The sequence below is a fragment of the Lineus longissimus genome, chromosome 4, assembly GCF_910592395.1.
Source record: "Lineus longissimus chromosome 4, tnLinLong1.2, whole genome shotgun sequence".
Classification (NCBI taxonomy): domain Eukaryota; kingdom Metazoa; phylum Nemertea; class Pilidiophora; order Heteronemertea; family Lineidae; genus Lineus; species Lineus longissimus.
The window spans coordinates 888,952-902,746 of NC_088311.1; the positions used below are offsets into that span (position 1 = coordinate 888,952).

At 44.0% G+C, this 13,795-nt stretch overlaps 1 protein-coding gene across 6 annotated transcripts in view; it reads left to right on the forward strand.

The window, feature by feature from the left end:
• Nucleotides 1-13,795, forward strand: part of LOC135487301 (protein O-linked-mannose beta-1,2-N-acetylglucosaminyltransferase 1-like) — a 44,525-nt gene that overhangs the window by 20,777 nt on the left and 9,953 nt on the right. For all 6 annotated transcript variants that reach the window (XM_064770905.1, XM_064770909.1, XM_064770906.1 and 3 more), the window contains one exon: nt 3,082-3,178. In XM_064770905.1, the coding sequence (XP_064626975.1) occupies nt 3,082-3,178 (97 nt within the window). The remainder of the gene's footprint in view (nt 1-3,081; nt 3,179-13,795) is intronic.

The following is a 13,795-nucleotide window of genomic DNA, read 5'->3' on the forward strand; positions in this document are numbered from 1 at the left end:
CTTCCTGGCCCACTGCCTCCTCACCTTGTCTATTACCACCAAACATCCCTTTTGTGGTGCTTCTTGTTCTAGTTGCAAGCATACCATGAGATTAAAGGCAGCGTAGTTTGATTCTTGCATTTGTTGTACATATCACAACATCAAGAAGAAAACTGCCATCAGAGGTGAGAACAGATGGGTCACACACCCCTTGTATACATTGCCATTGATTTCGTTTATACCCAAATACTGTCAACCCCCCAAACATACACAAACTCTCTTACGGGTCATAATTTAGATGAGCATTGCTTTAAATGAGTTAATGGATGTGAGTGGTAGAGATGACAGCGATACGGGCAGAACTCTGATAGGCACCATCGAGATGATCCCATAAAAGGATTGTCTTGCTCCAACATGACAGCCCTGATAATGGAGCTCAGCGGCATTAACTCTTGTCAGACTGAGCTTGCAGGGCAGCGTCAGCAGGAGCACTGGGAACAGGAAGGTATAACTATCTGGAGTCTGCAGACTCTATTAGTGTTGCTCCTCCATTAACCTATCAGGGGGTTAAAAGGAAACATCTACAGGGAGGGGGAGGAAGGCCTGACACTGAAGTATGCAAGACTGTAGAAGTGTTGCTCACTCTTGTCAGGAGATTGTTGGCAAACGTATGGAGGATCAGAGTAGTGGGAACAGGAAGGTACAACTACTGGAACTCTTGGCTGCCACAGAGTTAAGCTATCCGCTGGCCACCTCAAGTTGCCACTGGGATTCCACCCCTGAACCAGCAGGAACCTCCTGTTGCCACACTCTCTGCAGAAAGCCAGAGAACAGCATTATCATTATGAGAACGAGAGAAACACCACAGATTCCTGTACTCCTCAGGCCGTTAGGCATCAACAACTTTTTATAACAAGCTATTTCTCCTGGAAAACTAATAATTGCCATGTTCAGAGATTACCATTAATGTTTCAGCCATTTATAGATGGTAAGACAGTTCACATTCATTATACGCTTGAAATAAAAGTCTATACATGTACAGTAGAACCTCCCTTAGCGGACACCTCTGCCAGGCGGACACCTCTACATTACGGGCACATCCGGCCAGTCCCGATCATTTCCAATAACAAAAACCTCTGTACGGCGGACACCTCTCTACTCCGAATTGCGGACAGGGTGATGGCCAATTTTTGGTCCAATTCTCTCCCAATTACGGACAGTAGGCAAAAACAATGGTTTCCCGCGTGCGCTTGGAGAGTCAAGTAGGTCGACAGGTGTGATATTTGCGTAATTAATCAACGTAATTACCCTATGGCATTGTGTTTTTTTATCCTAATTAAGCCGCGGCATTCGTTTACTCATCTTTTCAACTGATCACATAGGCCTATTGTGTCAACGGACACTCATAAATCAACGCGGTTTTGTCAGTGTTGCGGCAAATATGCGTTAGTAGAGAAATTAGAAAAAAATAATTATTAATCAAAGGTGGCTGATGGACAGAAATTATGGTGTTTTTTCACACATTATGACATGTCGAGGAGATTTTGTAATAAAAGGGGCACCTTTTACTGAGAGATTATTCACTCTCTGAGTTCCAAAGTAGCTCACGTCATTCAACACAACATCACAAGCAAATACCGATCAGCCAACAGGTTTAAAGTTTCTACGCTAGATGTCGACACAGAGAAAACCAAGACCTGCAAGGCGGGAACTTCAAATCCACCTATCGGACGATTTGGCATCAACTCTCTATTGCGGACACCTCTATTGCGGACACCTGGGCCCAGTCCGATGGGTGTCCGCAATAGAGAGGTTGTACTGTACGTTTTTAATCCTGTAAGGGTGAAAGACTCACCACTTGTAGCACGAGAGAACTTCTTTTGTATATCTCTCACAGAATGGAAGCAGTTTTTCTCTTGGGCTTGTTATAGTTTCTTATTTATGTGTCTTCAAATTGGTAATTAGGTAATTAGACTTTTACTATCTACCAGTGAGAGTGCTTACTTTTATACTGCTGGTTATGGTTTGTAATGTGGTGCTCAGTAGCGTGTACCTAATCTGCCCTAATGGTACATGGTTGCCTTGTTAATTTCTCAAGAGCCTAATCAAAATGTCCGCTATTGAAATTCAATCTTGGAAGCAACACTTGAGGTATTGGATTTCTTTGTGGGTTGATAATAGAGCATGTTTCTGCCTTGGTGCTGGTTTTATTGTCTATGCCCCAGTAGTTGCTCTAGAATGGCTTTGAATTGTGGTAACAGTTGAATTATAAATTAACCCTTTCAGCTGGTAGAGCGCTTGAGTTCCATCCATCATCGTGTTAGCTGCTGGCCTTATCTCCGAGTCAGTTGCATCCTAATGATATCGTGCTGTGGCCCATAAGCTAAGTGGAAATGCAACCCTGGCTTATTGTGCCTCTCCTCATCATGTTGACGCTGTTGTCCTTGACGGAACCGATGATTGTCTGTTGATTCCTGCGCAGGGATTTATGCTGGCATTTCGTCCAAGACAAATATCGTCAATATTAAAACCATCCAACCAAATGTCATGTGCATTTTTCCTTGTGATATGTGGATGATATATCTGATGTCATTTACAAAGACACGCTTGCCTTTATTCATCATCCGGCAAATGGATATGGGCAAATTGATCGTGTAAATGGCATTTGGTCTGTTTTTCAAATCATATCGGCTGAGAAACAAAGCCAAGTCTTATAATAGCTTGGTGTTTTTCTTGCGGGGGGTATAACATGGTCTTTACCCGACTCTTTTGAGCCATGCGATGCGCTAAAGTAGATGGTGATATATCATAGAGCTGGCTATAAAACCTTATTCAGCCAATGATTGACTGGCTCATTTCTTTTGATCAGCAGCAGAAACATCGCTGAGAAGGTCTTTTGGTGGCATCTAGGAAAAGACTTGTCAATTGGGGACTATTGGTTTGTGTTGTTGATATGACTTGGTTGTGTGTTGAGAACAAGTCCAGGCTGTGTTTGGTGCAGGCATCTCACACATCTCTCCTCGTCCCTTCCGGGTAGTTCAAGCACATTGATACCCTTGGCTGGCCCCTGGTGAATAATCTTAATCTCTGCTTGTGTTCCAGGGTGGATTAGTGGTCGTACTACTGGCGACCATTGGCATCAACATCATGTTCATTCTCGACACGAGTCAGAAGCTTCAGGATGACCCCACAAAACAAGGTATGTCTTGCTTCTCTTTCAGGGGAGGCCAATCCCACAGTCGCCCAGCTGGCGTTTATGAGAGGTGCGGTGCAGAACAACAACCGAGGTGTAGACATCCTTTTGACCAAGCAAGGCAAAACAGAGGAAGAAGAACCATCTTGACTACTTTGATAACCTCAGTCCTTGAGGGTTAACTATTGTTTATAGCCAAATAGATAACCCATTTCCCACATCGCATTTCAAACCTGTCTGCTATTCAGGCAACTAAATTAAAATTCATCATCATTATCTTGGCTCCCCTGAGAATCAATGATACTAACTCCATATAACAGGAACAGCGATAAACCAATGAAAAACATCTACTGAGAACATATGATGTACGAATGGTTCATCTGGGTAGCTTTCGTAATGGGGATGTGTTGTTTTACTGGTCTAGAAAGTAAGATTGTAGAAAAATGAACGCCTTATTTTCATCTTGTCTGGCTGGCGCTTGTCTTCTATTGATGCTTGTAACAGCAAACTCCTTGGTGCTGGCACTGCGGGTTTGATATTGACCTGAAAGGCCTACATACTTACCCAGCATTTCTCTCAGACTGAAGTGTAGGAGACCAGTCTTCAAGAAATGTGGGATAGATTTTAACAAACTAGCAAATGAGTCAACGATGGCATGCCATACTCTGTTGCCTCAGGAGAGCATGCTGACTGATGGAATGGCATTTCCATGTATATGTATTAGTCTGAATGGTTCATATCCTAAGACACTGCTATTGTGATGGAATAAATCCACACTCCTGGTGGACAAGCTTCACCCATCATTTGTCGGAAGTTTTCCTTACAAACCAGCCTGAGGCTAACTTCTCCTTTATTGAATAAAGTAATGGTCAATAAAGATATAGCCAATCATGCATGACAATCCATTACTGGTGGCCAGGATGGATTGGGTCGGACCGACGGCATACAGTAATATTGATTCATTGGAAATTGGCCGAGAATCAAAGATGTCTGGTCAGATATCGGCCAGTTTGATATCGGTCTTAATGAACAGTTGGAGGAAGAGTGAGATCGTAACGATGAGCGAAGCTGCTTCTGTTATTTTGTCCAAGATTTGATTTAAGGAGAAGTCACTTCTAGTTGTGCTGCATTGGTCACTGTCAGCGACCAATGGCAAGGAAATGGGGTGTTTGCCTTTTGATTTAACTCTTTTTCCTTATAGCAATCATTGGGTTTGAAATGCCACACCTGTAGTGCACCATTCTGCCTCAATCTGGTTTCACACATGATTGGACTGGCGTTCCTTAGCTTCTTGTCAAGCAGTTCTCAATCTTTATGGAATCGGAAATCTTTGGAAATCAAAGCAGTTTCCCGAACACCGATTACTGTTAGTGTTGAGCTTTGAGAGAGGAAATCAACCAGTCTCTCAAGATTTATCAAACACCATTGTGTTTCCATGGAAATTCCCTCCTTCTCAGAGACAAACCGATTTTCTGCCTTCAAAGTTTTACACCGTGCTCCTTGTTTGTCTCAAAGCAGGGATTTATAACTGTCAAACAGACGGAACAAGTTATAATCGGATCAATCATCATCTCATGTAATCCATTGAAAGTAGGAGGGAAAAGAGTGCCAAATAGCAATAAACTTGAGAAAATGGAGGGAATTAGAGCGTGAAAAACACTTCAGCTTTGATTTCAAATGCTCGCCAAGTTCTAAACTGTTTGAATAGAATGTAGGAAAGTATTGAACAGGCTTGTACTAAATAGAATTGTAATGTGGCATGAAATATATTCTAGTTTGGTCCTTGATCATTCATGCGGATGTTCTGTGTCAAAGCTTTGTCATGTGTTGGCTGCCTACAGCATGCTCTGTTCATGTGCTGTATACAGTGCATTGTAGTGCATTGTAGTGCATGGATATTGATACTGTAAAGTTCACTCAGAAGCCATTACGATCTGTTAGATGGCAGCATCATGATCGTGATGACATGATCATCAGACTGGTGTTTTTGACCACTCCATGAGTCTTATCATTGGAATCCTAGCAGCTTAATATGTATTCAGATTTAGAGTAGGAACCATGACTTTAATTCCCTGACGTTCGGTTCAACCATCGGCGGGAAGAGGTTGTTTAGCATCTGTATGAAACCATTAGCGGGTTCTTATTCTTCGACGATCTCCTTGCTTCCTCCTATTGACATTCCCTGGCAATATCTTGATGGGCCGTCACTCCTTTCAGAGACTTCTCTTCATGATGATGTAGTGTTTCTGAAACCCGTCGCAGGTTTGATGATCAGCTTGTTCTTCCTGACATTGTCTGGTGGTAAGATCAGGCTGAGCTGTCAACTAGGCCAAGCTACCAACTCAGATGATGGCATATCATCACGTTCTCACAAAACATATCTGTTCCTCGGAAGTCGGATCGACTCGAAGCAGCTCCTTTGGGATGATGATGTTTCGTCTTGTTAGTCAGGAGAATTGACAAGCCTGACCTCTCTATCAAAGAAATGGAAGTTCTTCCAGACATCTTTATCTTGAAGATGTGATGTCTGTCATCGATTTTGGATTCTCCACCAGTGCTGCGTTTCTTATCAGAGGGTGTTTAATTGTTACCATGTGTTGTCTGCACTGATACCGGGAAGGTTCAGTGAGAAGTGAAAACGATGATCATGCTTGTTGGGCTCCCCGAACCGTAGCAAGCAAATGTGAATATATTGTTGGCCAGAGGTCTTTAAGGAGTAATAATTGACATATTCATGAGTAGTGTGTACAAGAGGTGTTCATGATCAGAACCCTTGTATGACTTTGAGTGATTGTAGCCAGCCATGTCAAGATCATAGAAGATCAATGCCTCCGATGCTGTATTTGACAGTGAATGGTAAGGCGCAGTGTTGGTGAGTGATGCAGTGGATCCCTGCCGACAGGTAGCGTATTGATTAGCTGTGGTCATGTCAGATGCAGGGCCACATGCTAGATGCAAGTGTCACAGCACTACTCGTTAAGTCACCACTTGAGGAATCGCCTTGAGAAGTGCTTTCAAAAATAGGGTGTTTCTGTGTGTCGTGTGTGTGTAACCCTTGGTGTAAGTTTCAGATAAACATCTGAGCAGCACCCACAGCTGATAAGCTGTGATGATCTTTGAGGTATGCTGGGTCTTTTTCTTAAAACATATGCAGGTCAGTCCAGTCTGGAGTCATCCAGCTCCCATCAGCTTCGTCAACTAGATTTTGCAAATGCTTTATGCATTCAGCTGTTTTGTCACAGAGTATACCATGTAAGGCAGAGTAATGCTGTATAGATTCACCAGTCTTTCAACTACAATTCAGCCTAGATGAACATTAGGTTGCATCAACCATCGATGCCACCGCTCTCCTCCACTTGGGGGAGAGGGGCAGAGCTCTAATGGGATCAATATGTCCCAATGAAAATTGGCCGCAATTAAATTGTTATTCTTGGTTGGGAGAAGGACTTCAGATGGGCTTGGAATCAGGCAACCCAGATTGGTAATACCAGGGCATTCATAGCAGTGATTATTGACTGGTGGTTGTATACTTGCCTGATGAGCGTCCTTGTTGTGGGCGACCGAGAGTATTATAGTCACCATGATATATCTGCATCAGTTTGTAGCGGGCAGACAATATTGGAGGTTTTTTACTAATCGGGATTGATTTATGTCTACCTATTCCGTTCAGTGGAGCTGAACTGCGTGGTGAACCCAGCGATGGCACTCATATCTATTTCTCATTGCTCTCATCCACTTGTACACTTGCACAATGTACCTAATCATTTACCAATCAAATCCATCTCAGCCGAGCCGTGTCTGAATGTTGTCTCTATCGTTTTAAGGTTTCCCAACCGCATCAAATCAATACTGACTTTTGAAAAATGAAGCCTTTTAACAAATAGCATGAAGTATTGGATATGGTCACCACACCCAGTGATTCATGTCATCACGCAATGACATTTTGCCTCTCTCTTCTCCTGACTTCCCCTGCTCTTGAGCACTCTCCAGGCCAGTCCAACTCAACTCACCGAGCTGTTCAAAGCATGACATGCTTTGTGAGGAACTCATCACAGTAAATAGTGGTTTTCTCAAGTATTTGGTGAAGTGTCTGTGATCTTGGTTCGACTAAGATTCATATGTCTAGCCAGAGGAAGCCACTGATCAAATGCCTTCAAATTGGACATTTTGATACAGCTGTGCGTATCTTTTATTGATACCTGAGTTGTTCGCCTGTTTCATGAGCCTCACTACCATCTATGATTAACCAAGAGCATCATTCCAGGAAACTACAGCACTAAACATAACCTGAAAAACTCCATCCTGCTCTCATTTGTTTTGCCACTTCTTGTCAGCCAGTGTTGCTGACTGAAGTAAAAACTGGTTGTGTGTTATCTACTGGCTCCGGAAGTGACCAGTCATGCAGATGATTGCATTATGAAAAGCACTCTGATCGGGGGAAAAGTTTGTGTTTTTTACCAACTGACTACTGGTATGTTAGTTCTGCAGTAGGCTGGAAACTACATCAAACAGATTCATCAGTTCTCAGCCTTATCCGCCAATGCCCATTGAATCAGATGATTTCAATCATACAGTAATGCGCCCACAAAAGCCCGATCATTTCCTCAGTCGAGCTCTCAACAGTGGGGCAGTCTGACTACTTACTGCTACAGTTCCCTTATTCACCGTGGCAACAGCGTCTATCAAACAAAGTCTAGCATTATCAGCATCCTCCACCACTGACCACTCAAGCAGATGATCTCAATCAGACAAACACCAACCAATCTTGGAGAAATAATCAAATTATTCCGAGGCTCGGGTCCTTTTAACTCTTAGATGCGGGATCCAGCCGACCATGTGCTGTATTAGTGGTGACACGAGGACTTGTGTTGGTCCGAGTATGCAGTGTGAATGAGGGACTGAGGTGGTAACAGTTAGCAGTTCACCTAATATCGGAGCATTTTTGTCATCAGATTTCAATTAGGTGCTGCGTGGATCAATCAAGGTTACCGCAATAGAAATTGATCCCCGCGGCACGCAATGGAAAATGTTCAAATGTGATCATAGGGATTTGGCGATTAATTGCAATTGATGAGGAGTCTTGATGGCTTGATATTAGGAGCGTGCCGTTCCAATGAAAGTTGTCTCTAAACTGTATATGGCTGTGTGGATTCGATAGGGAATGCACAAATGATTTTGGCCAGTTGAGTTGGAATTGAATTCAGCTCTTGTTTCACCCGAAACAAACCAGGATGATGTGTCATCATGTACAGCATCCTACTTGAAATGTACACATGTTCGTTGTACACTATTGGTGAATTTGAAGTTTGCCGGTACTTTGTGTATGATAAGTTAGCTTGAAATGGACTCGGTGCCTCAGTCATTATCGTCATTCCCCGCCATGGAGGGAACCTGATCATTAGGCGCTCCCATGATCGGCAGCGTTATTAGATATGTTATTTATAATCTGGATGGTGTAATAAGGATTGATGAGCCCCTCTTTGTGGCCCTTAGGTATGGGGCGAATTCTTGTCTGATTATCACCACCAGAAAAAGTGGGTTTAGCACTAAGGTTTTTAGAAGTACATTGTTTCTTTGTGCAGGTCATGTGAAATATGTTCAGTATGAAGAGGGAGCGCGTGCTTCTGGTTTGGTGCTGATTGCCAGTTACAGGGTCTCAACTTTCATCATATTGTATAAGATCAGCCGTCATCATTGCTGAACACTTCAGTCATCACTTTCACACAGACCTTGAACTCATAACAACAATAGCACCTCTACCATCCTGTTCACTCTCGCCGCCCCAGTTACTCTCAGATAACATACCGAAATCATGATTGCTGTGAATCTGCATTGACACTTATGAAATATTCAGGCCCTGTTACTGCACAGATGAAATCACGTCAACGGGGGTTGCTAGCCCGGCCTGACAGATTGTCGAGGGGGTTTTCTCCAGCAAATCAATGTCTGATGAAGCGTGCAAACTCTGATTTATCCAATCGAAGTCTCTTCTGCTTCAGCAGCGGTGTACCACCTCGGGATGCCATTGAGAGCTTACATTTGGGTCTGATCAAAACAAGTGTATGTGTGGTCAGAATGTAAAGCAGGGGATAAAAAGTGAAGCCCTGTGGCAGGAATTACCACCTCTCGATGTGTTGCTTCTCATCAAGCCCTTGATAAACTGCCCACTTACGTCACCCATTTCCTGCTCAGATCTCCACTCACTGGCAGCGATCAAAGAGCGTTGGGCCCGAGATAATCGCCCATCAAATATGAACCACCAATCAGTTCCCAGGGGTCATATCTGCCTTTCTTGCATTCAGAGAGCAGGTGAGAATTTATCGGCTCTGGTGACATGAGTGGCCCCATAAACCATTACCTTGCTGCTAGAAAACATGTGGACTCAACGAACTATACCAATATTTCCTCAGAAGAAGTTGATGAGTGGATGTGCCCATGCGAGAGATCAATGGTCAGTGTTTGCTGCTGTCCCAAGTGGGCAAAATTTACAGGCTCTGGTGACAAGAGAAAGAAGAGCTCAGTAAAAACCTTCTCTGGTAGAATAATTGTTTTGATAAATGGAAAAAATTGGTCAAGAAACTCCCTAGACACTTTCATTTGCCTAAGGTGGAATTTGATGGGAAAAGGTCCCTGATTTTCAGGAGAGATCGATAATCATTGGGCGCTGCTCTCCCGATGGTCAGCCGTCAATTATGAAGCAGTAATCATCAGCCAAGGGTCGTAGATGTCTCAGTGACACCTGTTTATTGGGTGGTGATTCACAGACTTGAATGACGGCCGTGATGGGTAGAGCTGTGGACCGTCAGGCTGAATGAGGGAGGTTGCACCTACTCAGGGCTGATGACTCTCATGGAGGACCATGTTGCACCCAGAAATACGCTTTCTTGTGTCTGATTTCTGCACTGCAAATCCAAGGCATCATCGTGGTGTAGTTATCAGTAAATATCCTGCAAGTGCAAGCTCTCACAAACGCTGGTCCTTTGATTGCCTGTCTATGCTGGCGCCGTTGAATGGAAAAAAACCCAATCTCTTGGTTGCAGATTCCCCCACTATTCATTCTCAAACGTGGAATGTCTGCATCTTAGTGTCCTCATAACCACTCTACCACATGAATCCACATCTTCACCGCCCTACAACTAATAAACATTCAACACAGAGGTTCTCTCTCTGGGTCGGAAATTTGCTGAACCGTGTTGAATTTTGAATGCACTGTTGGCGTTCCCCGCCACACCAACTCGAACATATCGTTGTTATGTCAGTTAGATTAATTACTGTGAGTCACAGCGGTAGAGTTTCAAGCCGGTTAATTTTCCCCTGGTACATGACGTTATCTCGAGGGATGTTGGCATGTATGATAGATGTTGGTTAGACCTAGATCCGAGCAGACGTCATGGTGTCAGGGAATTAATGAAATTAGGAATAGGAATTGGCAGGTTGCTATCATGGCTTGCCTTCATGTCTTGAGGGCTCTGGGGCGACAAAAACAGTTTGTACACCTCTAAGCATTAGCATTGGCAAGGTAAAGTGCAGGCAATTCAAATCGGCTGAATAGCCCCGCACGGCTATGACCAACACCGATTAATTATCACCATTGCTGGACCCCATTCATGATTTTATTAGCGTCATCTAGTTCAGTGAATGCGGCGGAGATTGCCGGGTGTAGAGAGGCATAGATGGTAAATATGCCAGCCATTCTTTAGAGCATGATATTGCTGATAGAGACCACTACGCACCATATATGTTAACGTAAACTTGGAGAAGTGACTTAACCAGGATTGCCTCACAACCCTATGCTGATCCTATGCTGATCCCCTATCCCTGTGTCTGCCCATAGAGGGTGGTGTATCATGCGCCCCAATATCAATATCTCATAAATTTAATGAGTTTCAGATTAAAGTTGTCAAGTAAACAAACATGCCTTGTTTACTCTTGGTCTTGTCTAGTCCAAAGAGACTGTCGATATCTAATGGCTTATTAAACACTGGCGTGCAGGGCAAAGCCACTTCTTCTCGCCGAGTGGGCTGCTGCTGGCTTCATATCAATCGCTATGGTGATGACAGAAGATGGAGCGATCTGGTAGTAGGTTGTGGGCAGGTTGTCAGCAAGACTTTTTTAATCATTTACTATAGGCCGACGATGACAGGCTTCTTGTGTTTGATTGCCTGGGTTGATTTAGGATTTGTATTACTATGGCAATGGGTGTGATGTGATATCATCTTCCATTCACCTCTGCTGCTTGATGGTGACCACTTATAACTATAAGAGGGAAATACATCCCTGTGTTGGGGAGAAGTTCTGGGTAACAGGTTTTGATAACCAAAATGTATAAGGATGCATTGTGGTTTCGTGGTTTCAAAGCAGATTTGATGAAATCGACCTCTGCACCAAAACTTTTCGAGTTAGAGATGAAAATGTTGATATTAGTTCATCCTTGTACAACTTTCATACAACAATTCTCGACAATTGAGAAGCTGTCTGTCCAGATTATCGGTGGCATGTGGTTGAGTGCTAGCGTTCATGCCGGGCTGATGGTTTTAAGGCGCATCGATTGGACAAGATTTGTATTGGAAAGAACGAACGCTAACAGCATATTTGGCTGTCGGTAGCAAATCAACATTCACCCCTCACAAGACAACTTATAACAGGTTACAATCTCCATAGAAACAGTGTGTTTCCCTGGCATTGAGTGGCACTTTCTGGTGGAAAGATTAGTACTTGAATACCTGCCGAGTGGTTGGTTGGGCTGATAGGGAAGGGCCAGGTTAGCAGTATAAAGTTGGCATTAAGTCCTCTTGTTTCATGGTTCATAAAAACTTCTGTCTCTGTTCAATACCTATCCAACTTCTGTGACAAAAGAACTTCAAAAAAGGTGATATACTACACCTTAATGTAAAGGAAGAAGAAAAAATGAGGAGAAGACATATAAAGTGCTAAGCCTTTGGTAGCTTACACGTTTATTGTCTCAGCTTTCAAACTGATAAAGGTTCACCCTGCTCTTATGGTGGCAATCTAACATGAAGACAATATCGGAAAACAGATTAACACAATCTGCCTATCGTTCAGTATAAGCTCTGTGGAGGAGGGATAATGGTAATAGGGATTTTACAGCAAGAATTGCCAACTGGGTTTTTTTCATGAGCAGATGATATCAGTATTTTGGATGGATTTCTGCGTGGCATCAGCTGTTGTTAATAGGTTATGCTTACAAGGTGGGTGGGGGGGGGGGGACTTCGCAATAAACTATGACTTCATTTAAACTTTCAGGGCCATTTGTGTTCTGACATTGGGGAAGCCTGAACTCCATGTTGCCCTTGTCTGGTAATCCATTCCCCACCCCTGATGTCAACATTGGGGAAGCCTGAACTCCATGTTGCCCTTGTCTGGTAAGCCATTCCCCACCCTGATGTCAACATTGGGGAAGCCTGAACTCCATGTTGCCCTTGTCTGGTAAGCCATTCCCCACCCCTGATGTCAACATTGGGGAAGCCTGAACTCCATGTTGCCCTTGTCTGGTAAGCCATTCCCCACCCTGATGTCAACATTGGGGAAGCCTGAACTCCATGTTGCCCTTGTCTGGTAAGCCATTCCCCACCCCTGATGTCAACATTGGGGAAGCCTGAACTCCATGTTGCCCTTGTATGGTAAGCCATTCCCCACCCTGATGTCAACATTGGGGAAGCCTGAACTCCATGTTGCCCTTGTCTGGTAAACCATTCCCCACCCTGATGTCAACATTGGGGAAGCCTGAACTCCATGTTGCCCTTGTATGGTAAGCCATTCCCCACCCCTGATGTCAACATTGGGGAAGCCTGAACTCCATGTTGCCCTTGTCTGGTAAGCCATTCCCCACCCTGATGTCAACATTGGGGAAGCCTGAACTCCATGTTGCCCTTGTCTGGTAAGCCATTCCCCACCCTGATGTCAACATTGGGGAAGCCTGAACTCCATGTTGCCCTTGTATGGTAATCCATTCCCCACCCTGATGTCAACATTGGGGAAGCCTGAACTCCATGTTGCCCTTGTCTGGTAAGCCATTCCCCACCCTGATGTCAACATTGGGGAAGCCTGAACTCCATGTTGCCCTTGTCTGGTAAACCATTCCCCACCCTGATGTCAACATTGGGGATGCCTGAACTCCATGTTGCCCTTGTCTGGTAATTCATTCCCCACCCTGATGTCAACATTGGGGAAGCCTGAACTCCATGTTGCCCTTGTCTGGTAAGCCATTCCCCACCCCTGATGTCAACATTTCAGTCACACTATAAACACCACTAAACCATTTGCTCCCTGACTCATCATCCTTATCATTCCAATACGGGATTCAGCAAATCTTTCTCCATTTCCTGCGCTGGTCGTCAGCGCTTTAATGCTCTTCCGTTTGTGATTATCGCGTTGTGTCGGTTAAAGATGAGAGGCATAATGGCATGGCTGGTATATGGCATAAGGCAAGAGACAATGGGTCAGGTGTAATGGCGTGGGCCAGGAGTTAATAATGGGCTAGACATGTGGGAGTATGACATGGGTCGGGAGATAATGGGCCACAGGTGGAATAGTCGTCAACAATGTTTACTCAAAAGCAGTTTTATGTCCATCTCAGATGTACATGTACTGTATGTGAGTCGT